This window comes from Lineus longissimus, chromosome 3 (assembly GCF_910592395.1).
Source record: "Lineus longissimus chromosome 3, tnLinLong1.2, whole genome shotgun sequence".
NCBI classification, from domain to species: Eukaryota; Metazoa; Nemertea; class Pilidiophora; order Heteronemertea; family Lineidae; genus Lineus; species Lineus longissimus.
In genome coordinates, this window is record NC_088310.1 from 19,555,365 (window position 1) to 19,583,217 (window position 27,853).

Consider the following 27,853-nt stretch of genomic DNA (forward strand, 5'->3'; position numbering starts at 1 on the left):
GAGCAAACACAGCAGAGACTAACACAGGAGACAATGTGCAGTGATACACAGCAAGCACAACATTCCTTAAAGGGCATTTTGGTGTCTCGTGATATTGGTGGAGTCACCACCAGATGCAGAGAAAGGAGTTGTAGTATAGAACACATTGAAATACTCTACATGACAACTTCAAATATCGTGTTTACAAAAATTGGAATACCATAATACAGAGACTGCAGAATAGCAAAATTCAATTCTTTTGCTGTTATGCATTATGAATGCTGTAAACAAATACGTCACACCTTCTGTTTTGTCATCACACCTGCAATTTCCCAAGTCTAACTCATTGAGCAGTGATGATTCCTATCTCCTATTACCGCAGCATCGATTTTAACACTGTTTTATTGATCAAAGACAAATAAGAGAAACTTGGCGATTTTCTTTATTGACGAGAGCGGCGGCAAGGTGTCTGGGAGGTTATTGTGTCGCTTTTTCTCGCCTAACCTGTCAATATCCTGAACAAACATTTGAAGGACTGAAAGCTTCCTGAATGAGATTTGCTTATAGATTTCTGCTGCTACTGGAACTGTCATGATAGCGACAACCACAGTTATGGAGGCAATTACAGCCTTTCCTGTATTGCATGCATCATGAATTTACAAAAAGGATGTTTATTTTGTGACGGTTACTTGTCATGCTTGTAGGATTGGATCTGATGAAGCCTTGAAACCTCTTGGACAATAAACAGACTTTTAGTTCCATTTTCTGAGCCAATCCATCAAGTACCTGAATAATGCCTTTCAAAGAACCTATTGCTGATCCTGATGCAGAGTATTAAGAATATTTCATTGATTATATCTCACTCTTGCCTGCTAATGACAAAGCCACAGCCAAGCATTGATTGAAGTATCTAAATACCTGATACAACCAATTCTGCCTCTAAATATTGATGTCTTGATGTTGGTGACCACAGTCTTTAAAAAAAGTCAGCCCTTATAACCTACAGAGGCATTTTTGTGCCATATCGTAGGCAGAACTCTGATAAGGTCGGTCAATATTTTCGGTCTGTCAACACTCCCTTGTGGTCTTTACATTCATAGAGCATGCTATCTCAGAACTCTAGTGCAGTAACCACGGTTAGCTACTAAATAAAGAAGTCAGTTGGACGCTAATTGGCTTCTGGTCGTGTCTCATGTTGAGCATGTTGTTTCAGAAGAAAATGTCATCTTTGATGTCTGGTTTCACCAACCGTGTGGTTATTAAAGAAAGCCTTCATATCCCCTCTCTCAAGAGAATCAGTTAGTATCCCTAAAGACTAAGGCAACAGAGAGTAGAGCCATGTCAACTTTGTGTTTACAAGAACAAGCCCTGTGCTTTTCATGAGTTTAAGGATGAAAAGAAGTTTGTAAGACCAAAAGTGATATCGAAAATTTACCCGCATTAACCCCGCCCAAAAAAGGTAGCCAATCCAAAGACCATGTACGCTTAGATGTGGCAGTGTCTTTATTTGATAAGGGGGAAAATAAAGCCGAGGCATGTCCAAAGCCTGTCCAAAGAAACAGGTGAAGCTCAGTTGCGGCTTATTGAAAATGATGAAAAGGGACTGCCAAAGAATGTTCCTCCAATACCTTATCATCCTTTGTGAACTTGAATTTCCCTACCATCAGCTAATGAACGTTTGTTTACGAAGCCTTCCTTCTGCAAAAGGACGTCTCCTCACGATCGTCTTCAATGACAGTCTATTCTTGGTGAAGTAAGCCATAAGTATCTGCTTGCCTGTAAGCCATGCATTGTCTTTCTCGTTAGAAGTGCGATCCTCTTCATCATAGGCCACATGAGATGGGTGCTGGATCACTTGGATGTTGATGGATAATTGGAGGGAGTAAGGTGGCATCCTTATGAGGTTGTTGTCGGGTTTGCTTAGCAATTATAGCAGAGTGTGTGGCTGGGGTTTCTGTTTGGTAATGATTGAAGAGTGTGGTATAAGGTGGCACCCTTATAAGGTTGAGGCTTGTACTGGGTTGCAGAGCTCTGATTCTTATTTTGGGCACCTGGTACATTAGAGGGCATATTGAACTGTGAAGTGTCACACAGTCACTTGGCATAACGGAAAAGTTGGTCAGAATTTTTTAAACCCTTGATTGGTTTAGAAGTGCCAAATAGGTTTCAACCTTGAAGATATTAGGAATATTGTTTTCCTTCCTATTCTGAAATAGCTACTGACTTTAAGATGTCACAGTTTCATTAGAAATCATGGGCAGTTGATTTTCCCAATGTCAGGAATGATGGCAAAGTTGCTAGAGTTGAACCCATGACCTCAAGACTAATAGTTCTTGCTTGCTTACTTTGCCTCTCCCAGATGTCTGTTGTTGATTCCACCTCTCTTACTTGTGTATTTAGACTTGAAACCCAAGATATGAATATATCTCTTCTCGTTGTCTTAAAAACAGCAACATACACAATAGTATAACCCCTGGCGTGGAACAGTTGTTGCTTTTGAGTGTACTAAAAGCATCACCACAGGAGTAAAAACAAGCCAACATGCTTTAGTCGAAGATTGGGTAGATCTCGTAACATTGAGCATGCTAGCAAAGGTAGCTTTGGGCAGTAAGTGAAATTCTTCTTTGGAAATCAATGCAAGGAGAACATAAGATCTAATTTGCTCTTCTGTTGGCAAATTGAATTTTGAGACTTGGTTCAGATGTGAATGACATGCAGTGGCCCTTATACCCAAATTGACGGGTCAAGTTTTTAGATATACCTGAACTCTGGTGTCATGGAGAAATTTGAGTGAAGCACCGTGTATGTGACAGTATTCTCCTTCTCTCAATAGAAAGGTTTTTGGATAACGGCTTTGAGATAACTGAAGAGTATAAACCACTTCATGTGTAAAAGAACACACATTCCATAATAGTTTGAAGGTTGCTTTTGATTCAACTAGCTGAGTGAGTGTTCAACATTCCTTCCAGAATGACCTTGACCATCCAGAAGAAAGGAAAGAAAACTCTACCGCCAACATGTAAACTTCTTCGTTTTCTCTCGTTATCTTGGCTAGCTTAGCCAACATGGCATCCTCTAGCTGCATGCTTCCCTTTTACCGTACATGTACATTATATCAGATGAGAACAAACAGGTTGTCTGATGGTATTATGTTGCCTTTGTCGATCAGATGGTGTTTACTCAGAAGCAGCGTGGAGGTTGCATTCACCCAATCCAATGTTGAGTCTGCTGGCTGAGGGGCCATTTCAGAGTCTGCCTTTCCAATACAGTAACTGATAAGCACTAGAACGATGCATTGTTTTGTATGAGGAACCATCTCAAATCTAATAGAGGTTTGTTTTCATATTTGATTTGACACCTCACTGACCCTTGCTGAAGGTCAGGATAAATGAAAGTTTCATTAAATTAAACATTTGAACATTTTACACATACCAAGCCATGTTTATACAGACGAGCTGACACTTCACACATTTGAAATGTCTATTAGCAAATTATTGTCAAAGGTCTGATGTCCTTTGCAAGTGTTTATCTTCTCAATGCTTGAATTTTAAGACATTGTAACTTAAGTTTCATTTGATTGTCCAGACTGCGGTCCTGTTTATTTTCGGTGTTGAGAGCCTTTGAACCTTTCCTAAGGTCATTTATTGAATGGTCAGTTCATGCCATTGATATGCTGCATTCCTTGGCTAACAATTTGATAATGAAAGGCTTGAAATTACTATGAGATTAGCTCTCACTGCAAGTGCTCAGACTGCCATTTATAGTTAAACTCACAGTAACTGTTGTTCCTTCTTGTTTCCTTTCTCATCATTTTCTAGGTTGGTATCTCATTCTTGCATTGCCCTCTGAAAACAGAGTAGAGTCTGTTCAACTAGATTGTGCTGTTTATGCTTCCATTCCTGTTGATGTTTGCAGCTCATATTGTCTTACCAAGTCATCACCTTTGACCACATTCCGTGTTCCCCACACTTCATGACTTAGAACAACAATTCCTCTTTCGATAACATAATAAGGCAAGGCTCCCCTTTAACTCCATACTTGCTTACACTGTTATTCCCTTGCTTATTAGCTGCCTCTCCCTCTTGAAGTGTACATGCAAACATGACAAGTATGCTTGGACGCTCCTTCAGAGGGAATCTTCCAAGTTGACATGCCAGCAGAGCAGTTGATAAACATGGCAAGATATAGCAAAACGGAATAATTGCCCAGATTCAATTTTGTCTGCTCTCAAGTGTTGCTGTTTTCTTGCTGGTATTCAATTACAGTTCTTGTTCGAATACTTCAGAAGTGTTCTCCAGCATGTCTTTGCAAACAAAATCAGGGGAGCAGTTTGGAAGCAATCTACCTCTGTGTTAATGAAGTAGGAGACAATCTTACTTTTGTATCTTTGATGATGGCCAGTGTTATGTCTATGTTGAGATACCAAGACCCTTGAGGGTGTTACTGAAATTCCATCAAAACCCATATGCCAATGGCCTGGGATTTTAGGTACAATTTGGTTCCACCCTGGAGGGTTTGGTACCACAACATATAGACTCTCTGCTTCGGTTAAAAGCGAATGTCCTAATTGTCTAGGTCTGTTCTTGCAAGACCTCTGACATTTGGTTAATTGCATTGGTAAAAGGCAGTGTTTGTAGTTTTTGAGACTGTTTTTGTTGCTTTCCTGGGAAATATTGTTAAGTTGCATCTCTGACATTTTGGTTGCAATATTCCCTTCTTTAATATAACCTTTTGTGATCCAGAATATCTGTTTGCGTTCTCACTAATGCCAAACTAAAATGTGACAATGCTGTCGTAAATAACCAATATCGTAAAGACAGTCCAGGAAACAGTCCAGACATTTGTGAATTCTGAGAAAAGTCTGGAAGCTGTTTGACATTTTGATCCCTTTCTTCCAAGATTTTGCTGGTTTGACTGTCTGTCAAAGCTCCTAAAAGAAGTGCACTTTTCAATTTCCCGTTCAGTACAGACCTTCCCTGACCTTTTCCTCCTGGTTGAGCTTAGTGTTTCGTCAAGACAGCGGCACCTGAAGGATTTTCTAGGAGTTGCCCTTTCCTGTTCGAGGGAAATTCATTTCATGTTAAACGTATATTCATATTTTTCTCCATTTCTCATTCCAGGCTGAACTCTCACAGATCTTACAAACTTTATCAGAAAAGGCGCGGACGGGGACCGAGTTTATCCAGCGGTTGAAGTCCCTGCAAGACAGAGTACAGGTGAGTGACTGTGATCAGACTGATACACCTTTGGAGAAATATGCAAGTCTCAGTCTACTGCTCATGATGTTATATATCCACGTTTTAGCACAGGCAATCACTAATGAGAACAATTCCTCTAGATATCAACTGCTTGCTAGGGATATAGTCTAAACTTTTTTTCATATCAATCATGTTATCACCATCATTGTCATGAATTTCTGAACAGTAATGGTAATATGCCAGATTGATGATCATTTGGATTGGATCGAATGACTTCTAATCCTACTGTCCATTCATCTCATTCAGACATAAAAAAATGTTCATCTTCTACTGTGTCCGGTTTTAGATAATGCCTACATGTATAACCTTTATTTTCGTATCAATCATGTCAACACCACCACTGTCATGAATTTCTGAATGTTGGTGATTATATACCGGATGATACGCCAGATAAATTGATAATCATCATTGCTGTCCACAGAATGACCCGAGGTCAGTCTCGACCAGACAGAGTGGAATTGTTGGATTATTGACCTTGTGGCTTCTACGAATATTGACTTAGAGGATCAGACGGGATTCGGCCCTTCGTGTTCATTGACCCAAATGGAGTCCATATCAACTTGGCTGGATTTGATGTACATTCTAGCACAGCGTTACGTGCTAATTTCGCTATTTCATAGAACTCGTGTTTAAATGAATAGTGTACAAATTGATATTAGCATAGCATAGAGACCAATTGTGGCTCGACTCTGACCCCCCTGGTACCCTTGCAAAACCACCGACGGAACAAATCGTGATAAATATACCCTCAAACCAGTGAGTCATGTCCGTGCCCTTCGTTTGTGTAATATCCAATCAGCTACTTGTTTGAGATATAAAGTGTTGGTGCGGCACCCTGCTCGACCCTCAGGGCTCAATTAGTCTCCTAATGTTGGCGCCATAACGTCGGCACTGCTCGACAATACAGACGGGTGTCGGCGTACAAGTGAGATTCAGACAGCGTTAGGTGGTATGATTATGATGAATTGTTGTGTTACACTCTGAATGTACTCACATTGTGTTGTAAATAAGTATTGACGATTCTTGATTTGGCCTGTTATAGGAGTTGAGTGTTTGTTGTGAAATGTAACCCATCAAGCATTTAAGTTCATCTCTGCCATATGTGAGAAAATTGATAAGTCTTGTCTCTGTGCACAGCAAGTTGACTATGATTCATTCTAAACAAACACTAATTGCCTATTAAATGTCCATTGTTTATCTAGTGTGCATTGAAGTGAGCAATTTCTCATTTGGTACCTTTGGAGTGAAAATGATACCCTTGCTGCATAGCGATAGAATGAAATATGAAACATGAGAGAGGAGTCTGAAGCAGTTTCCATTTGATGATCTGTCATAATCCACCTTCATGTTAAATTGTAGTTGGCTGATGCCAGAGTCTAACATGGGAATGTCTCTCTTGTCCATTTGGTATCCTTCTTTGTTCAGTTTAGTGTACGTCTCCTCAACCCTCCCAAAATGAATGATATTACAGAAGAGTTGGTGGTTAAAAAAACTTTTGCTCTTCTTCATTATTCTTAGATAATATCTTAATGGAATTTGAAAGACAAGTTTGAAAAAAAATTATCACAATCTATCACATTTGTTCAGTTGCTGCCTCGAAACAATCAAACAAAAATTGACATTGTTATGTGCCAATTGGTTTGGCACATAATCCATTTGTTTTGATTCATATCACATTGTGATAACTATAAGAAAGTTCTTGCATTATTCTCTCCACGATCCTTTCGTCTGATAACAAAAGGCTTCAATGGAAAACCACTGGTTCTGTTCACCATATGCATGGAATAATCGGAGTTGATTTCTGGCATGAATAGAAACAAAACAGAAGTTTAAAAAATGACAGAAGTAAGATTTATTCAATAACTCCTTATCAGGATGCCAGCAAGTTCTATTATCTTACAAAAATGTTTTCGTCTCCCAAACCTGCAATTGAGGCATGTGAATGTCTGATAAGACATGTGCAGAATTGTGCCCAGTTTGCGAGATTGAGCGTGAAACAAAGGTTTTTGAGTGCAAAGCTGAGATCATCATTTCTTCAGCCATCTGCCTGTGTTTTGACAACGGAAATCAGATTTTACGATGATGCACCTTCCAGACAAATGTTTTCATGAGGGATTAGGCGCTGTCAAAGAGTGGCATGTCTTAATGGGACTGATGGGGACGATGTGCTGGTTACTGCCAAGGGACACTGTCAAAAACCCTGCTTCACCATGCCAAGGACAGAACTTGGGGAGAAACTTCAGTGACCATGAACGGTGGATTTCATTTTCTGGAGAAGATTTGTCATTCCAGCACGACTTTCATTAGACATTTGAAAAAGGCAATGGCAGGAATTTGTTTAGTCTTGCTTTTTGTCCTGACAGCAGATTCTGAGATTTGCCCCATCTGCACCTCAGCTGCCATAAGTGTGGGTGTGACCTGGTCGGGTCTGGGGACATCCACGCACTCCTAATGATTGACAACTTGACAGGTCTCCTCTTTAACTTATAGTTGATGTTTTGGCCCGTACCCATCCATCATCTAGTGACAGGTCAGACAGGAATTGTCTCTGTGATCTAGTTGAGTTAATCCTCAACAATAGAACACATAATCCCCTAAGGGTAGGTGATGAGAAATAATAAGTGCGATATCTCATTTTGCACTACCTCCCAGCCTAAAAGTTATCCCATTATATCTAATATGATTTTTGGCTTTGATGATTCAGAAAGTAACACTGTGACTGAAAAAAGGCAGTCTTCAGGGTCCTCTATGCACCAGATGACCATGCAGTGTTGTTCTTTTCCTCAGAATTGCGCATTTCGCAGTACATTTCGCAGTACCTTTCGCAGTACCTTTTGCAGTACCTTCGCAGTATTCATGGAGATAACCCTACACCTCGGCCATGGTGGCATACACCTTGCCAAACCTCTTTTATCAGTGTGTCTCTAACTCACAGATCTCTAATTTCCACTCTATGTTTTCAAAATTGCAAATGGAAAAAAAGCTGTGGAAATCAATTGTTCCAATAAAACTCATCTCTTCAAATTTACATTCATTTTGCGAGACGAGACACGTCTAATCTTTCATGAGTCCTATTTGATTAGATGTCGGCGCAGAAAGCGCAAGAAATTTATAAAAGATTTGAACACGTTTCACAAATGTGATTAGGGTGATTCGTGGAGCAGACGCTATGCCACCATGAATCACGACGTGAGATGGCTGATAAATAATAACAGCGTAGAGGGCAGCGATACAGCTTGTCCAAAGATGGAAAATTGTAGATCTGAAATTTGATCTCTTCAATTATGGTGTATGTGCTTTGCAAATTGAAAGTGGGCGGGAAAGTCTTAAAATGAATTTGATATCTTCAATGGTGTTAATTTGTCAGTTATAATCGGCTTGTTACATGGTGGGTCTTTTAATTTAGACTGAACTTACATGGCTCTCATCATGTATGGATTAATGATCTAATCTACTCTTCCTGTCATTAAAGAAGATATTGAGAAACCGTCTTAGTTGGAAGTTGATTATATGCTTGAATCTTCTTTTAAATTGTTTTCAACATGATTGGTTGTACTTTAGCAAGTCTGCAATTTTATCTTTTTGAAACTGAAATTGAACAGAATCGTGTATCTAATTGCATTCTCATCCCTCCTTGTAACTGCCTGTGCCCTTAGGTATAGAAATTATGAGAATCCTAGACCGAAATGTTGCATGTCCACAGGAGATAGATCTTTAATTACACCATCTCTGAACGATCCCTACTCTTGAAATTGAAAGTAAAACAGAAAACCCACAATTTAACATCTAATTGCATCTCACTCCCTTCTCAATCGCCTCCTTCAAGCGAAACGATAAAAAGAAATTGTCCTCAATGCTAGATTAATTACAGTTCACAGTGAATTCAACTGGAGCAAAAAGATAATGGCGCTGTAATTAGTAGCTCTGGGATCCGCAGGAAAGACGTTAATTAGGCGACTTGCGATGGTGCAGTAATCGCTTGACACAAAAGATGGTTAATGCGATCTATGGAAAACGGAATTGTCACCTGGGGTCATGGACTTCTTGAAGTCCATGTCATCAGATATTGGGACGATTTTGTTCCTTTTCTTGCTCACGATGCACTGTGGAATGCTACCAACAACGTGAGATGGACTCTGTTATAGTATCGAGTTATGGCTGCCTTGATTATGCTTTGCGTGCCTTATAGACTGGCTGCCAGATTATCACCTAAGTGTGGACATTGAAGGCTTCCAGCAGTTAGGTCCGCATTATCATCTGACCGACCGCCTGCTTGCCTTCACATTGGTTTATCATGATCAAATGTCTACAGTAAGCTCCAGATCTGGTCAACACTGCATAATCTTGGTCCAAGGTCCTGCTGCGCGCTGGTCCTCGGGATAGCCGCTTACTCATGCTCGGTCCATTGTCCTCCAATTACGCCACCGTCATCTTTATTGAGATAGAATCTCACTCTCATTCCAAGATGATTAGTGAATATTAGCAGCAGGGGACAGGCACAGAGAAACGGATCAGAAAAGCATCGTGGAAATGCGCCGTTCTTTTGTAAATCCGTGCAAAATGAGATCATGATTGACCCAAGGTGTTTGATGTAGCTAGCTCTGAAATGACAGGCTCTAAATACTGATGGGCTAAATGGTTTATTACTCTTTTGTGCACATCCATCACCAGTGTCAAACAGGACTTGCAACTTATTTTGAAAGGAGACAGACACCAGCATGCAGGTATCAAAGTGAGATCATCATTTTGAAGAATCTGCACAAAAAAGGAGAAACTGTGGTAGTCAGGATTCTTTACAAATCTCTTGTGACCGTTGTATTGTAAGTAACTGTTCATGGAGTGTCTGTTACTTAATCTTGCCTGGACTATCCGATGCACAGACACATAGCGTGGAGCATCAGACATACCTTGCGGCGATGAGAACATTATGAAGTGCGCACAGAAAAGCTTCAACTCTTTTAGTCAGGATTCTTTACAAATCTCTTGCGACTGCGATAGATGCTAACCTTGGATTGTTGGTTATCTAATCCAGTGTGATCTATTGAAGCACAGACATGTAGCGTGCAGCCCCAGACGTACCTTACGGCGATAAGCACCAACGACATTGATGACTGTATCGAGGAACTTTACCAATTCAGATCAGTTCCCGCATGGAATGGGAAATAGAAAAGTTAATGAGACTTTGCCAGGAAGTAATTGACGGCATCGAAATCTTACCACGATCTTCTTGAGTCATTCATGATCGGGGTAACGCATTGGATAAGAAAGGATACGGACCCAGCTGGGTTATTCATCGAGATTTAAACTGACTTGCCTTTTGCTATCCTTGGAATTGCATGACTAGTGGCAGCATAAAAATAACTTCATTATAAAATCTCACTTTTGTAATAGAAAAAAGATAAGATTATTTGGTGTCTTTATTGAGATTTTTTCATGTGCGAAATCAGGTTCTCTATTGCTTTTTCTTCAATATCTGCAGTGAAATATCAGCCCTATGATGCTCCTAATACCAAGATTTTATGCAGATGGGGGAGGGGAGAGAGGAGAGGAGGTCCAATCCCTGTTTGAGAAAACACCATGCACAATTCAATTTTCAAGTCATCATCATCATCATCTTCACCACCACCACCACCACCACCACCACCACCACCACCACCACCACCACCACCACCATCATCAGTTTTGCGAATATCATGGCCCTGTATATTTGTTTCAATTTCAGACTATGTTTGTTTCAGATCTTCCTGCTAATACCTGTCTTCATCAAATCTGTGACAAACGATCATTCAACCGACTATCGCTTGTCAATGACCTAGACATGTTCAGCAACTCTTCATATTCTGTCATCATCTTCTTTTCCAGGAGAACTGTTTAGACTTTGAGTCAAGCGTAGTAGCCCAGTGTGATGCCCTGATCGACGCGATCCGATTAAGGAAGCAGCAACTCCTAGACAACATCGAGCGAGAGAAGGATCAGAAGATCATGATGTTCAGAGACCAAGTGGCACACTGCACGGGGAAACTCCAGCGAACCACGGGCTTGCTACAGTTCAGTATAGAGGTGCTAAAAGAACAGGATCCCAATGCATTTCTTCAGGTAATTGAAATAACCTTGGGCGAGTCACTTCTTTACTCTGGATGTCATGGTCCCCGCAGGCATTTTGACATAAACTATAATCAGAGGTCATCTGAATGTCTCTAACATCTTCACTTTTGATTGCAGGTTGCTGGTCCTCTGATCAATAGGGTCGGCAATGCTGATCTGACCTTCAACAAGGAGATGGAGCTCGAGCCGAGAATTCAACCCGACTTTGAGTGGACGCTAGACAATAGCCAAGCCATGCATGCAGTCACCACGCTTAATTTCTTCCAAATGAAAGGTGCGTATCTAAGCTTGGTTTACATAGAGTACATTGGCACTTGTACCTTAAGTTCTTCCATCGACCCACATCCACAATGAAAGGATCGAAGTGGTGTACCTCTATAACACACATCTATTTCCCTCATATCTGAAGATGCCATTGCTCAACCGGAAGCAGTTAACTAATAAGTCACTTAATCTAATAAGTTTTATTGTTGAATTGCTGTCAAGGATGAACAAAAAATCTCATAAAACACACCAAGCAATCATGAGAAATCTTATTATGTGTGTCTAGTAACTAGTTCAACCTTTAAGCAATAAACTAACTCTGATAGCTAACTCTGATAACTCTGCGAATACATACCAACACATGTGTTGATGATCAAGTGCATGGAAATCGATGCTTTCAATATTCATGGCTCAATAGCATGATAGTTTCGCTGGTATTTTTACCATATTGTGATTGAAGTGATTTGACCATGTGACCTAACCTTGCCCCATTCTTCATTCCATTCTCAAACAGATGGTTTAGTCGGTGAGTACAAGCTGCGCAAAAAGCTCATCCTGCGGGGGACGAGGTCATCGGTGAGACCAAAACCAAAAACCATTACTCCAACCACATCTAGTATTACATCTAGTATTAACTCAAGGATCGCCCAAAAGGGTACGCTACCATTCAAAGTATTGATGTTGCACAGGACCTGTACTTAGAGGGCTATACCTATTTCGTTGCATCTTTTCACAATTTTCTTGTATTTTTTGTTGTTGTTCATGGTTGTGTGCTTCATCGGTTCGTTTCGCAAATTCTTTTCAGAAATATGATTTTGTATTTTTTTCTCCTCTGACTATGATTTTAAGTCTTAGGCCTTTCCAGACATGGAATTAAGTCTGCAGTTTATTATTTTGTACACATCACAGCCTTTAATGTTGTTGCATCCAAATGTATAGTTACATTTCTCAATCATCATGATATTGTCCGCTTTGCACATCCACTGTCAACCCAACCTTGCTTTCACATTTTCTAGGCGCTATTACAAAAAAGTTTCTTAACGACTTTTCTTCAGAGCTTTTTAGTGAGAATTCATTCTTTTGACATGAGGATGTCATGCAGTTTATTTACGTGCATTGTGCCATGACATCATGTCATGGCATCAGTCGACAATAAATACGACCTGTAGCCAATATCTGTAACCACAATCCACTCAGTGAAACTAGCTGAAATTATTACCACTTAAGTTGACCACATGACTGTGGGCATAGGTCACAAATGAGACAAACAACAATACTGAAAACATGTGATGAATGATTTAAGCCCTCATATCAAAACAATCCCTGGCCACTTAATGCATGAAACAAACATTTTCTCAACACCTTCCATATCTTATGAGAACATGTCTCGGGTGTGTGGCTTTAGGGTCTGGCCCAATAACTTTTGCTAATATGGAGTAATTAATTGTATTAGTGCCGGTCGGAGGGCGCCTAATGTTGACATATTTTTAGATTGCAGGAAATAGTTTGGAAGTCATAATAACCGTGATATTGGTTTCCCTTCGATTTAGGATTGCTGGGGCCAACTGACTTGTTAATGGAACTTAACTGATTTGTCTTCAATCATTGTTTATGCTTTGAGTGCTGGTAAATAACAAAAAATCGTGTCGTATTTACGCAGGGAAATTTGTTTTCGTGGGTAATTTTGGCAGAGTCGCCGTCTGTTCGTTCTCCAATCGTCTAGATATCAAGACAAGGTTGTTAAAGTCCGAGACCCTGTAATGAATGAACATGTGGCCTACTTCTAATGGAGGCACTTTTTATCTCGTGAATAGATTTTGAGGTGCAAGATGACTATGCATCATAGGCCTATAGGTATAGCGACTGAACAGAACTTGTCTGTGATAGTTTTCGGCGATTTTTCTCGATGAGGTACACAACCAACAACATGAACTCTGGGACAAATTCAATTATCTTCTAGCAGAAACCGAAAGCAAGCTTGCTTGCAGAAACAGGTAGCGAGCTCACTAGCAGAAAGAGAGAATTTGCTCATTGTCTGTTTCTTCTTCCAGTGATAGTATAACTCTCTTAGTGCCTTTGAATGCTCAATGAAACACTTGACTTCAAGTGAATCAGAATAGTCTGAAATGTCTCTATCCTTCTTACAAATTTTTCAAAACTATCAGAACTTGGACAAATACGTTCTTGGGGGGTATGAGATTTACTCGACTTCAAGTGAATCAGTGTATCATTTTTCTTTAAAAAACCTTTAGAGAAGTAAAACATGTGTGAAACTATCTGGGCAACATGTGAGAAAAGTACCCTTCATATTCTGAATCCTGTTTAAAGAAGATGACGTAGATGAGAAAAATGATCAATTGTACGGGTTTGTTGGTTGAAGCATGGGCTTGTTGGTGTTGGTATCACTGGTGGTGTAGGTGTCCACCTGCTGCATGGTCCCTGTCGTTCTTCTTGGTATCCGTCATCAGCTTGTCAAACCATCTCACTTGTAACTTACCTTTGCTATCATTTTAGATTTTAGCATCAGATTTATTACAGATTTTATTATTAAGTTATATTGAGCATGTTCTTCACATGGTGTAAGGTCAGGTTTCAAAGTTCGGTGTTAGTACTGAAGTTTCTCTTGGTATTTGACACTGTCTTTCCCTAAGTACAAAAATACAATTCCATCTGTATTACCTACGGTGTTATGAGAAACACTCAAACATTTCTAAAGTTTTGTTGAATTTCGTTCAACTTCCAAAATGATACTTTAACTTGACCATGCACAGTGTGTCCCAAGTTACTGTTAGAGTAGGAGTCTTTTTTCTGGCATGGATGTTGTGCAGTGACGTCTGTACCTTTGGGTGGAGATAAAGCATAGTTTTCACGTTTGGTGCAGATATTACCCATCTAATATTTTGTCCCAAATCTGCATGAAAAGTGCATGTTGAAGAAGTTATTTTTCAGAGCCATTCGGCGGGCTGGGACAGTAGACCTCTCCCCCCTAAATACAGCCCTGGACTATGTCAACACTGTTATTATTGCCACATTCGGGTTAACTGCATCCCATTTAGTATTGTGCCTTCTTTCCAAGGGCTGTGATCTTAAACAACAACAAATATGATTGGAGTGGTTTTTGTCCGAGCACAGTCAAAATCGAGTGACCTCACAGACCATCATACTAACACACACCCTAAAATGTTGCCATTAAAACAACGGGATATCATAGACTTCCTGGTACAATTCACCTCCGACTGTGACAAATGCTTCTGTAATGCCGCATAATGGTGAGAGCATTTCACAGGAATTTGACAAGAAAATTGACGATTATTTTCCGAACTGTGACAATCACTTAGACTGCTAGTATGGATCAATTTGGGGCCAATTTAATGTGGGCTAGCTGCGATGAAAGCACGTTGAAGTGGGGGAGGGGTGGCCAGCTGATGACATTCAGAGACTAATCATAGTCCAATTTTGATAAACGGGTAATTTGGGACTTTGGTTTATGAGATGAGGCGACTGTGAGGGGAAGGCGGAGCGGATGAGAAGCAGGCTTCCTGGAGCCACAATGTAGTTAAGGAGACTGGTTATATCGATAATGGGCCTTTCGCACATGGCAAACACACATGTTGATCTAAAAATAGGCCCGAAGAATAGGCGAGACAAAAGACCATGCGACATAGATAGCCATAACAAAACTGGTGCGTTGGGACACTGAATACTCAATTCTTGACTGAGCGCAACTGTTGCAGTAGCAAGTTTGGGGGGATTTGTAGTTGCTTCCTTCAGAATGTAATACAGCTGTCACATCGCCTAGATATAAAAGCTTTGTAATTGATACCTTCATGGGCAAAGATGATTCAGGTATGACTCTTAACTCTGTCAATATATGCAGAAACGCATCTCAAGTGGAACAAAACAAGTGGTTTTAACCTTAAATCAAATCGGGCGCTCGATCCCATCCTGACGCGGCGAGCATCGGGAATTTTCGACATGACGCCAGACAGGCACTCCTTTCCCCCTCCAACATTAGTACTGTACGACTTAACGAACGTGATTAGCTTTTAAATGCTCATTAAAACATCATCTGTGAGTAATAGAGTTGGCTGTGTATTGTTCTTCAACCAATTTGTATGCTGGTTGTCAGTTTGAGCACGGTTTGAGTGGCTAACAGTGGGTAGAACGATGGTTTAATGCATTTTGGCTTTTACTGCTTTCCTCAACAGTTTACTTGGCCTTGATCATTCATCAGCACAACAGGAAAGGAATCACACCTTGTTTTTTGCTCACCTCTGGGGAGCTTATAGGATACCGTGGCGTCCGGCATACGTCGGCGTCCATTAGCATCTAGACATGTCAGAACCAATAAAACACTGCCAATGTAGTTGTTGATGTCGTACAGATGCTGCATACAAAAATCAGCTCAAAATACCAACCGCTTCATGGTTTTTCAAACATTTGGTAAATTTTTGCAAAATTCTGCCATCAAAATCAAAAAGGGGCCTTGGATCCAGGGCCCATATGAACATCCATGAGCATGAATGTATTGGACTGAAAAGCCTGTAAGACCTGGGTACAAGGTATTTTTAAAGTGCTCTGCATTCGCAAACTGTGCATGATATAATACTGAAAATGTGGGATATTGATGATAGATACATAATCAATACCAGAAATCCCCGACCTCGAACTTGCGCATGCGCACTAATTACCATCTCGGCCGATCAACGCAGTAGTGCGCTTAGCTTAGGGCAATCTCCAAAAGCAGAGTTAATCAGGCGGTGGGGAGCATTACGCACTTTGCCGATAGCCCATTGGTTTCCTCTAATGTCTAGCTAATACTGTGCGAAATTTCAGTGAATTTAGTCAAAAAAATCCTTTGTCCACCTTTGTACCGCCGCTTTGCATGCATTGATGAAGTTCTAAGAGGGAAAATCAGGAAAATAAGCCTTTGAGGCGTTTTTACGGCTCAAAAACTGGCATTTCTAGCGATAATATTTTAGTTGCCGATAGATCCGCGAGAGGGCAATACCATCTAGAGTCATAATAACACTGCTTCTGGTGTTTTGGAACATTTTTTTCTTTGTCCACTTGCATGCCGAAATTGGAGGTTTTAATGATGTGACAGCAAAAAATTGAATTGGTCATTGCGAGGGGGTCACTAGGGAGCTTGGGGGGTTGATCTATGCAATATACCTAGTTTTAAATCGTGCTTGTTTCATGCTAATGTGAAACACCATCATTCTGATACTACTGAGATTTAAATTTTTCACTCTAGATTTTAAATGAAGTTTGAAAATTCATTTTTCACTTGATGATCGTGCTAATCATGACTGCATGAGTCCAGTTTCCCTGCACCCAAAGTTTATTACTGATGGTAGCTTTCCTATATCTAATTGTCTAATGTAAAAAAGTTGGGCATTTTGTGGGGAGTGTACTGTGGTCTTGGCCTCTCCTACCTTGGGGGTGGGGTGGGGTGGAGGTTGGTCTTGTTGGCATCCAGGTTTGAAATTGATGTAGGCATTCCATATGATCCTTGAGATATCATAAAACTCTTGACTGGTGTTATTATGGACTACTCGTTTTTCTCTCTTGTAATTCGGCAATTTTATATCAGATAACAAAGCGTAATTCAAACGGATACCGCGTCTCGTTGAGGCTGCCATTGTGATTGATTGCTGCGAGCTGATTCGTCAATGGCGGCACGTGACTGATTACACTGGCGGCCTCTATCGGACGGCGTTGGTCAGGTTTTTCTGGTGTTGTCTGATAGTTGTTAAAGCGAAATTTTTATATCATTGCTGGTTTGGCAGTAATTCTTCAAAATATCACGAAAACGATATTCCCTCTCAATCAACTAGACTTTGATGTTCTCACCCCAAATATTGGGTCAGTACTCAGACTGACATTGGGTGATTTCAAAGTCAGTTTTTAGATTTAGTTTTAAAACTAAATGGAACACTAAAACCCTTGATTAAACCAGCATTGAAATGAATTGGGTTTTAGTTTCATCCTATTTCAAAGTTGGTGTTTGTTGGTTTTAGCATTATGTCCGGTTTGAGCTAAAAACTAAGGGATGGTTTTAGTGTCAAAAACTAACACCGGGACTAAAACTAAAACTCTCCACAACACCAGAAATGAAGTCAGTTCTGGCGTTAGTTTTGACACTCAGTTTTAGCATTATCCTATTTCAAATTAGGTTTTAGTTTCACACTGAAACCAATTGGAACACCAAGGTCTGATCTTAATCCCAGCTCGGTGTTATATTTGGAAGATTTGTAGTGCATTTTGTATTACCAATAAAACTAACACCTTAGGCATTAACACCGAGTGGATTTCAAAGTTGGTGTTGGTGTTAAAAAAAAAATCATGTTGTTTGTACCATTTCAAGAAGTAGTTACTGGTATTTTGAACGCTGATGGGAATGATGATGGACGTGAAAGAAGACGAACAAATTTATATAGATCGGAAGCGGTTACAATAGGGAAACAACAGTAACAACGACAACAACATGCATGTTTGGTTTTTCCAAGGTTTTATCTCTGCCCATCTTGGTGTTAGTTTTACCTGCAGAATAAAACCTCTTCTTAGTTTCAGCCCAGGTTTTAGGAGTTAAGACAAAACCAGGTGTTGGTGTTAAACTAAAACCTCGAATTGGTCTTATCCAGACATAGGTTTTTAGGGGTAGAAATTAAGAGTAAAACTGACACTAACACCCAACACTAAAACCAAAACCAACTTTGAAATCACCCATTGTCTTCCATCTCACTAAGAAAATTTTCAAAAAATTTTGATATTTTGAGAACAAGTCCAAGTTGTCATTTCGTGATATTTAGAAGAATAAATGGTTAATTAGCATTGATATCGATATTTTGCTTTAGCATCAATCAGATTATGTAGTGAAGAAATTAGAATATGTGATAAAGATGAAGATTTTATTTCTTTCGTACCATGTCTTAGCTGTTGCGCCTTATCCAGATTCATGACTCACATTGACAGCTGAAATATCGTCGGCGTCCGAGAAACAGCTTATTCAGTGAATGTGAGGTAATTTACAGTCACTTGTTGTACCAGAGGGGCGATCGTCACGTATCTTTCCACTACCTGTCAATTAGGCGGTTATCTCGCTGGGGTCTGTGATGATGAAAAAGCACGGCCAGTCATGTCGAGGTGAGGCGTCCAATCTGTCTCTAGGGATCATGACGGGAATATAAATTCTGTAACATGTTGCTGTGTAATTAATACGTTTTGACTCAGATTTCAGTAACCAGCTGATTTCCTGGAGATAGTGATATTGTCTATTGAGGAGAAGGATGTGAGGCTAGGATATCAAAAGTTGCCTGTTCAGAAGTTCAACTTATTACCAACCCCCCAATGTGCCTTAGTAAAGTTAAATTCTAAAGAAAATGAACCTGGAAAAAAATTCATGTTTTTGTAGGCAAAGAAAGCAGTCAGCAATTAAAGACCACCCTTGGGGAATACTTAGACAGCCAGTGGTGCTATCCAGATTTAGTTCTTTCAATTGGTTGAAATCTTATCTATTACTTCATTAGTGAAGAGAAATTAACTTTAAGCTTTCTAGATAGGTTTTTACCTATGATGATCGGGATGAACAGTTGGTGGCCAGAAACCACCCCTAGCTGACATTGGCTCAACTCATGGAGAAGGGTTAGTCACTCTCAACCGGAGTGAAGGTGTCCATCAGGACTGTAGCTACTGTTTGAGCCAATGATGCGGGCAACTTGTATCAGCGCTTTATTGCCAATCACCTTTTAGCTCAGAGGTTGGCACCCAAGTGTTAAAACGTATTGAGATATAGGGTTACTGCCGTTGAATTTGTCATACCAAAGTTCACAGTGGTAACCATGCAGGAAAGCAGTGATGATATTGGCTTAAAAACATCTCTCTCTAAAAACCTTCATCCGATAAAATGATGAAGTGGTGCAGTGAATGTAATATATTTTGCAGTAATTAGAGGATTATATGGAAAGATACTCTGTAATCGTGATAAATTGATTCTTGTGGGGCTGTGTGATCTTCTCATCATGTATCATGCCAGAAGTAAAAGTTCAAACTTTAAAGATATCATGTACAATGAATGCTACATGCAAGACATTTTCAAGTTTGCCAATGTTGGGGATGAGCTGCCTTGAGAAGAAAAATGTCTATTATCTCAGGTTTTGTGATTTGAAATCCCTTGAAAAAAGTTTTGGCTTCTTGGAGTCAACAAATTGAAGCCAGGATTCTTACTGTTGAATCCTCGTAGTTTAACTTTCATCAGCCTGAATGAACAGGTGATAGTCAATTATTAAATTTTCGGTGCTGAAATTATTCACTAGCTGGTGAAATCAAATTAAGGGCTAGAGAATCGTTGAGTCACTCAACGTTTGCAAAAAAGATTGGTATTGGTTTTTGAGAAAAAAAATCTGAAATTGCTGATTCAGCAAGGGTGGGATGAGCCTTACGCTAGTGTTCACGCATGCCTTCACTCTTTTGAGTGCTTGGCAATTGGAAAACTGAGAAAAAATCTATCGCTGCAATATCTTTTGAGAGTTGAATTTGCTGTCCCCTTTCAAATATTCTGGAAGATCTACCAAAGCTTAAAGAGTGAGTCAGTTATTGGTTGGATCTCAGCGTGAAATTGGGGACAGAAGTGTGGCGTGAATTTCTCGAGCCAATGCCGTAGGTGGTACTTGAAGCATGTCCTGGGGCATACTCTGGCGCAGTGATAGCAGTGTGATGAGGCGGTCATGCTTCAATATTATGTCTGCTTTGGTGAATGGTCCGACGGCCCCCCAATTGCCCTAGGTGCCACTTGCCGGACCCCCTCCTCTCCACAAGCACTTGTCTCTGGTTCTTTCTTCCAGACCAAGGTGCTTTGCTACTCATTTTGTGTCTGATATATTGTGATGGTAATGTCATGTCCACTGTCCTCATTAGCAATCCCCCTTGATTTAGCCACTTAATGACTTAGCCAAGCCACCTGTGAAATCGGCTAGCTTTCATAGGAAACAAAAGGCTTCCATTAATAAGCTCATGGACCCTTTGATCTGATGATATTAGTGAACATGCACTTGGCGAGATTAGCGCAAATGTAGCCCATTGTTGTGTTAACTTGTCAGACAAGAGGACATGTATGTAGCGATGCAAAATGAAATACTGTACATGCAATGCAGATCAAGGTTATTAACACTTCCAAGCTTGAAATAAGTCTGAGGTACAAAATGTTCATAACATGTGTTGGTTTATTAGACCTGCTTAGACTGAGCATTTTACCTCGATGGACCTCGACCCCACCCTTGGGGAAGGTTGTTATAAGCACATCACAATATGACTTGCTTTCATTCATTGCGACACGAACTGCCCACCAATCACTTGGCGCCTCCCAGTCTGCAGGGGATTTCCTTGGGGGAACACCATCCTTGACCTTATGACCTTGCGCCTAGAGTCGATAAACATGTTTGATGTAATGAATTGGGGTTTGATGGTTGCTTCGGGCGATTGCATTGCCGAAGTTACCATGAAGTCCTGGGGCAAAGTGATGCTGAACAATGACCTATTCCACTGGGAGGCACTGTGTATTTCATGCCGTATTTCATAATATTCAGAAAATATTCTCCAAGTAATAATACTCCTCTCAACTGTTTACGTGGTTTATGCAATATTATGGTATTAACCAATTTTGAACCTGAACCCAAAATTATTCCACAGCATAGAATTGATCGAAGTTCATTTTATGCCTGGGGAAATTCTAGTTGCAATAAATAATACAGACAAGGGAAAAAACCAAACAGAAAGTCTTATTCTGTGTTTATCAGACAGCATTCTCTGATATTTGACCCTATTCGCATTGTATGTGAGAATTTATAGATTGTTAATATGATATTGATAGACATGTAAAAAATTGCAATTGGCATGGCTACTGAAATTACATGAATTGAATTACAAATAAAATTCGATTTTCTGTTTACTTTCATGCAAATTTCCTAGGCTGATGTTCTGCCTCTAGATAAAAAACTAAATTAACTGTTATGATGAATAGGCTCAGTTTGTTTATCCAGCCAAATGGACTAATGACAGAGAAAGTGCTGATCCGGGCGTGCTGTCGGCTGTCACCCTCTATATTGATTCGGAAACACTTGTATTTATTATACGCTGATTCAATAGTTTCGTCTTGCTAAAGTGGCGCGTAAACGCATATTGTGCTTTTGAGGAGCGCGATCGATGAGTATTGGTCACTTGAGGTCGCCACCAAGTCTGGAGTGGATGCCACCAGATGTCTAACCAGCTAGCAATGGTTATATCACAGATATTCCACAGATAGATTGTGATAAATGGCCTCATCAATGCGCCTATGCCGCTGTCCTTGACTAAAAATGTTTGCACCAACTCAACTTCACTTGACACAGAGAATATCGATTGCCATTCGGACCATAATAGTTATCTCTACAATTAGTGGAATAGCAGAACCTTGTTTTTGGCTGTTTGATGTTGCATTATGCAGTTAGTTTCATGCACAAAAACCTTTCTGTGACATTTTATTTCTACTGTTATGCAAATAGATTTGCCTCCTAGAGTATCAGACCCTAAAAAATTGATAGAAATCATCGTAATTGACAATAGGAAAGAGCATCTTTTGAACCAAACCATTGTGGCAACTATTCACTAAATGCCAAAACTTCATGCTAATCTGTGCAGTCTTGTAACTAGCATGGCCATTTACCGCTCATAATAAATCGCTAAAAAACTACTGCATGAGTTCTGAGGAAGTTGCTCATCAATAATTCATATTTGACCGTTAGGTGTGAGATTTATTGGTGTTTGGATAGCAGGATATTGGTCCCTTGTCTCAATTCATTTATCAAAATTTTGTTTGGTCATTGGAGCCGTTGGTCAGGGGAGGCAAACAGTATTTAGCAATGTTCATTTCATTTTAGCTTCATGATTTTAGTTGATGCTCATGTCGATTTCCTATTTGTATCTTTCAGCTCCTGATGCTCCATTGATCATCCCAGAGGACTGTACCGCCGAGAATAACAGCGTGACGATCGCGTGGCAGCCACATCTTGGGAGCATTGTTGACGTCTACACGCTTGAACTTGATGACGGTAATGAAGGAGCATTTAGGGTAGGTACCTGACTCAATCATCAGAGTATTCGAACCTGACCTTCTTGTGGAAACCTGATGTAGTGATGATGTTTCATTGAGAGCTGGACTGATATTTAGGCTCAGATAAAGTCGAATGGACAAACATTAACCTGGACTTAGTTGACTCTATATGTCTGCCTGGAATAGAGCCCTCAACAGCATCTCACTATATTCTAGCTATAACCATTGATATTTTTGTCACCTTACTCGGCTGATAATAATGCCTTGAAAAGTATGCAGTTTGATGAAGCAGTAGTGTTCCTCTTGGTAGCTCGGCTTGGATTCTGCATCTGGGGTGCTCTATCAGAGATCTCAAGTATATTGGGAAGGAAGTGAAATGATGATGATACAGCCCATAATTTTCATGGTGTCATTTTGCAGGAGGTGTATTGTGGCCGAGAAACAATCTGTACAGTTGACGGTCTTCACTTCGACAGTATGTACCAAGCTCGGGTGAAGGCACACAACCATGCTGGAGAGAGTATCTACAGCGAACCAATCTGTCTACAAACTGCTGAAGGTAAGCAAAGTTTGAATCAAGAAACAGACATGCATAAAACAATCAAGTTGGACACCTCTGGAGGGAGCAGGCTCAAGGATTAAGTTAAAGTAACTAGTCGTCAGGACCTTTTGAGATGAAGACTGTTCTAACATTAGCCCTCGTTCTTTCAGTTGCGTGGTTCCAGATGGATCCAGGCTCAACCACACCCGATGTGATCTTCACCGGTGGCAACCTGACCTTGACCTGTACAAGCTACGAAGATCGCGTCATTCTCGGCAACGTGGGCTTCTCCAAAGGCGTCCATTATTGGGAGATCTGTATCGACCGTTACGACAACCAACCAGACCCCGCATTTGGAATCGCAAGATTTGACGTGAATAAAGAAAGCGTACTCGGTAAGGATCCTCACACCAGATACCCCTTCTTATTCTATTCATTTGGCAGGGTGTCTAGCTTGGCAGGTTTCCCCCTGACTAGAGACAGCCAGGTCACCTTGGCCACAAACTGTGGTGGATACGGCTTCCATTATCTGTGGCCCGAACCTTAGGAATCTAACGTTGACGCTATCCAATACATTGGTTCGATCCTCAAATACCTTCAGTCCAGACAATTATCATGCATACGGGTAAATGGTCTGGTGGTGGAGCCATCTGTGTATATGATGCTGAGCTAATCTTCTTTGCACTCGCCAGACAGTCACTCCAAATCGGTTGATAAATTCAGCTGTCGTTCAGAGCTGTTCCCTCAGTCTCCTTAAAGCCTAAGTATTGCAAGCAAGTTCCCTCTGGCCAAATGTCATGCCCAATGGTTGCACTGAGGTGATGATTGGTTTTCCTTTCACAGTATTGGTACCTAGTGATCTAACTTCGAAACTTTTCAAAATCTAATTATTGTTGTTTTTCTTGCTCAGGAAAAGACGACAAAGGCTGGTGCATGTACATCGACTCCTCTCGAAGTTGGTTCCGACACAACGGAGAGCACACTGGACGAACAGACGGCGGCATTCAGAAGGGAAGCATCGTCGGTGTTCTACTAGACTTAAATCAACACATGATTAGCTTTTATGTAAATGAGGAGCCCCATGGACCAATAGCATTTACGAATCTCCACGGTGTATTTTTCCCAGCGATAAGTCTGAATCGTAACGTACAAGTGTCGATGCACACGGGACTTGACATACCATGTGACTCCGATACGGAGGATGAGTGAAGTCACCTGACCTTCGATGGCAAATTGTATCAACTTGAAATACCTCATCAAAGTCAGCGGTGCACTCTGCTAGAAACTCAAATTACTCAATCGGACGCTTTCTGTTCACCAAAGAAAGATTCATGTTTTTGATGCAGATTGATGTTCAGCTGAACTAAGTTTGAGAGATTTGGCGCAAGTTTTCAAAAGATGCTGGACTTTCCGACCAATTTTGTCTGTGGCTGAGGTTTAATATTTCGGGCCAATGACTGGTATAAGTTCCAGATACTGATTGATGTGTATGTGACCACTCTGCCAACTGATGGATGTGCTGCAATGTACTGTGGCCCTAATACGTTTAGGCACGAGTCGATTTGAGGCCCAGACTTTTGGCCTTACTGAATTGTTCAAGGCACGAGAAGGTTACATGTATAAAGAGTAATACAACCTATGGTTGTAGTCTAAGATTGCAGTTGTTCTGGCTTGATGTAGTTTGTATATTACAGATAAGAATTTGAGTTTCGTGTTCTTAAATGTGGTTCTTTGACTACGATGTGCTGTTCGATTTCGGGAAAAAAGCAAGTGGCTTTCAAACCATTTTGTTCTTAACATTTCAAGAATTTTGTCTGTTCATAGTTCAAGTGTAAACAACGAAAGATTTTAAGTTCTGATTTATTAGGTCGGATGATGTTCTGTCATGTGATTTGACTAAAGGAACTGAGATCAGTGATGTCTTTGGAGACAAGTTTGGGAATTATGACCAATTCTTATAGAAGGCTTAATGAGTTATGACCTGGGTTTTATACCACGATCCAGTGAAATTATGTTAGATCGGGGATGTGAAACATTTTAAAGATCATGTGCTGACTTAATGCTCACTCAGGCGACATTCCTGCCGTTGTTAAACATTGTGTCATCGAATCAAAATCATGTCATGCCATCTATTGACACCGTGACTATGAACAAGTTGTGATAATATTCCAGTAAATACAGGGTGACCCAAAAAGATGGAGCACACAGCAATTGTCATTTTGTGTCTCTCAAGAGTAGATGCTCAATGATGCAGAACCCTATCACTGATGGAAACAAGATGAATCTTAAATTCATTCCACCCATATCATATAATATACTTCTCACTATTTGTACTCTAAAATTTTAGTCTATATTTCAAGTGTTGCACTTTTTTGTGGAGCACCCTGTATTACTTCAAACAGTGTTTGCTGAAACACCTGTGCATTTTCTTATATGTTGTACTAGAATATGTACTGATGATTGTGGCAAACTCAAGATGAAACTGACCAGTTTATTAGCAATGTATTCATAATTGCCGCTTTGTATTAATTTATTTTACTTGCTGTATAAAATGCTTTCCATTATTAGAGTATTTGTAAATACTAGTTGAAAACAAATGTGAAGATAAGATGAAGGGTATCGTTATACTGAATACCATTATTTTCAGTATTTTCTCACAGTGGTGGATCCAGAAATTTGGGAGGGGGAGCCTCAACCAAAGAGCACTGAATGGGCCAAGGGATCTGGGGACCCTCCCCTAGAAAATGATTGAAATTTAAGTGCAAATATGCATTTTTTTGGCATCTGAGGGTTCTAATTAGAAGTAGTAATTTGCTTAGAGAAGTTCTCTGAAAAATCTTTGGTCTCGGCCAAAAAAAGTGGGCAAGGGCCTCATGCATCGCCCTGATAAAATGACTGGGGAAGGGATTTAGTTTAAAAACTTGCCATTGTAGTATGGTTGCTATACCATCTATCACTGCCTTTGATTTGTCAACAAATTGGTATTGTTTACCACCTCGATAACATTAGATCTCAAGACTCATATGTGTTTTAAAGGGAACTGGAACCGCCAAGCCAGTTCGTATGACCTCGTTTTCATTTCCCGCGTATCGGGTGATCAGAACGAGGCATGAATGAAAAAAGGCACCTAGCTGTCAATCATTGAGTGACGTCACTACTATGGAATTTACTACAAAAACTCATGAATGAAAGATCGTATGACTCACGTGATTCTCACATGATTCTCAATAATAACAAATTGAACTGCGCATGCTCGGGCACTGGGGGCGGAGCTACAAATCTGAACTCGAATAGGAAGTTGGAAGTTTGATTTTCTCGGGCGGTGAAAGTCGAAAAGTTTAATAAATCGCTCGGCGGTTCCAGTTCCCTTTAATTGTTTCATTTATTCATATTTAATAAGTTACCAGACCATCATACAAAAATATTGTGCCACTTTCAAAACCTGTGCAGGATGACATATTGGCCTACGACTGTACTTTTTCACATTGCAACTGGCAACCAACTATCAAGGCAAATGTCAGTGTTAAGCTTTGTTCAGTCTGTAAGTCTGTTCAGCATTCAAACCTTTGTATAAAGTTGTACATTTCTGTGTTTGTAAAAATCATTGACCCCGAATTTAGGATAGCATTCTGCTTAGCTTCCCTTCATATTAGGCTTCAGTTGTACCTGACGTCGCACAGCACTGTGAGTAATTATGCTAGCTATTGTGTTGAACTTAAAGCTGGCTCTCCCTGGTTAAGTCATATCCTCTGTTTGTTCATGGACCTTGCCTGCCACTGAAATAGTCACATAAGTTTTGATGTGCATTTCATTTGATGTCATAACCAGGCTAGTTGGAAAAATCAGTCACCTTGACACTGTATCCCTATTTGGGATTTTGCGGGACAAAATTGAATGGAGAGGTCTTTTTACTGAACCTTGGTTGAATGAGCAATACCTTGTGTACAGTTACACCATTAGCTAAACTAAACTTAAGTGTGAACAAGCTATTTAATTGGCATTTCAGAGCCAGATTAGAATCTGCTAATTGCTAAACATGGTTAAGTTTGCATTGTAGACCAGCTTGATGATTCCCAGGCCATGTTTTGTCGCCAAGGTGATTTGACGTGGGTGGCTTATTTTGACATCAATCTTCCCATGTCTGACGTCATGGAATGGGCCGCCCTCCTGGGACCCACCTCTGTGTTTGACACTTCCTCGTTCCTCCATTACGTCTTGGGAATCATATCTTCACTTGAGAAAGATCTGAAAAGCAGTTCGATAAGTTACATAATCAATCACAGTGCACAAGGCAGTCATTTGTAGATATATTCCTTGTCTTCATGCTGTTGAGAGCTACTTATTGATAAATAAAGTCATATTTATCCTATATAGTTTTCCATTAGTCATGTCTGTACTAACAGATGTGTTGGATACTGTATCACTTTGTAGTGGAATAGATTATTCACCCTGAGAGAGGAATCACCCATTAAGAATATTTGCCCAAGAAATGGCTGGGAGATCCACATGTAACAGCAAAAAGCAGTTTGATATATATTACATAATTAATCACAGTACCCAAGACAGTCATTTGTAGATATATTCCTTGTCTTCATGCTATTGAGAGCTACTTATTGA

General features: G+C 40.2%; 1 protein-coding gene across 3 annotated transcripts in view; it reads left to right on the forward strand.

Moving 5' to 3' along the window:
- The window catches only part of LOC135484127 (E3 ubiquitin-protein ligase TRIM9-like), a 102,006-nt gene extending 74,401 nt beyond the window's left edge, over window positions 1-27,605 (forward strand). The window contains exons 2-9 of one of the 3 annotated variants that reach the window (XM_064765272.1): window positions 5,100-5,195; window positions 11,100-11,333; window positions 11,460-11,616; window positions 12,121-12,261; window positions 22,574-22,713; window positions 23,116-23,254; window positions 23,407-23,631; window positions 24,147-27,605. In XM_064765272.1, coding sequence (XP_064621342.1) covers window positions 5,100-5,195; window positions 11,100-11,333; window positions 11,460-11,616; window positions 12,121-12,261; window positions 22,574-22,713; window positions 23,116-23,254; window positions 23,407-23,631; window positions 24,147-24,445 — 1,431 coding nt within the window. In that variant the 3' untranslated portion in view covers window positions 24,446-27,605. The remainder of the gene's footprint in view (window positions 1-5,099; window positions 5,196-11,099; window positions 11,334-11,459; window positions 11,617-12,120; window positions 12,262-22,573; window positions 22,714-23,115; window positions 23,255-23,406; window positions 23,632-24,146) is intronic. The other 2 variants (XM_064765273.1, XM_064765274.1) reach the window with 2 other exon arrangements.
- Window positions 27,606-27,853: the final 248 nt, after the last annotated feature.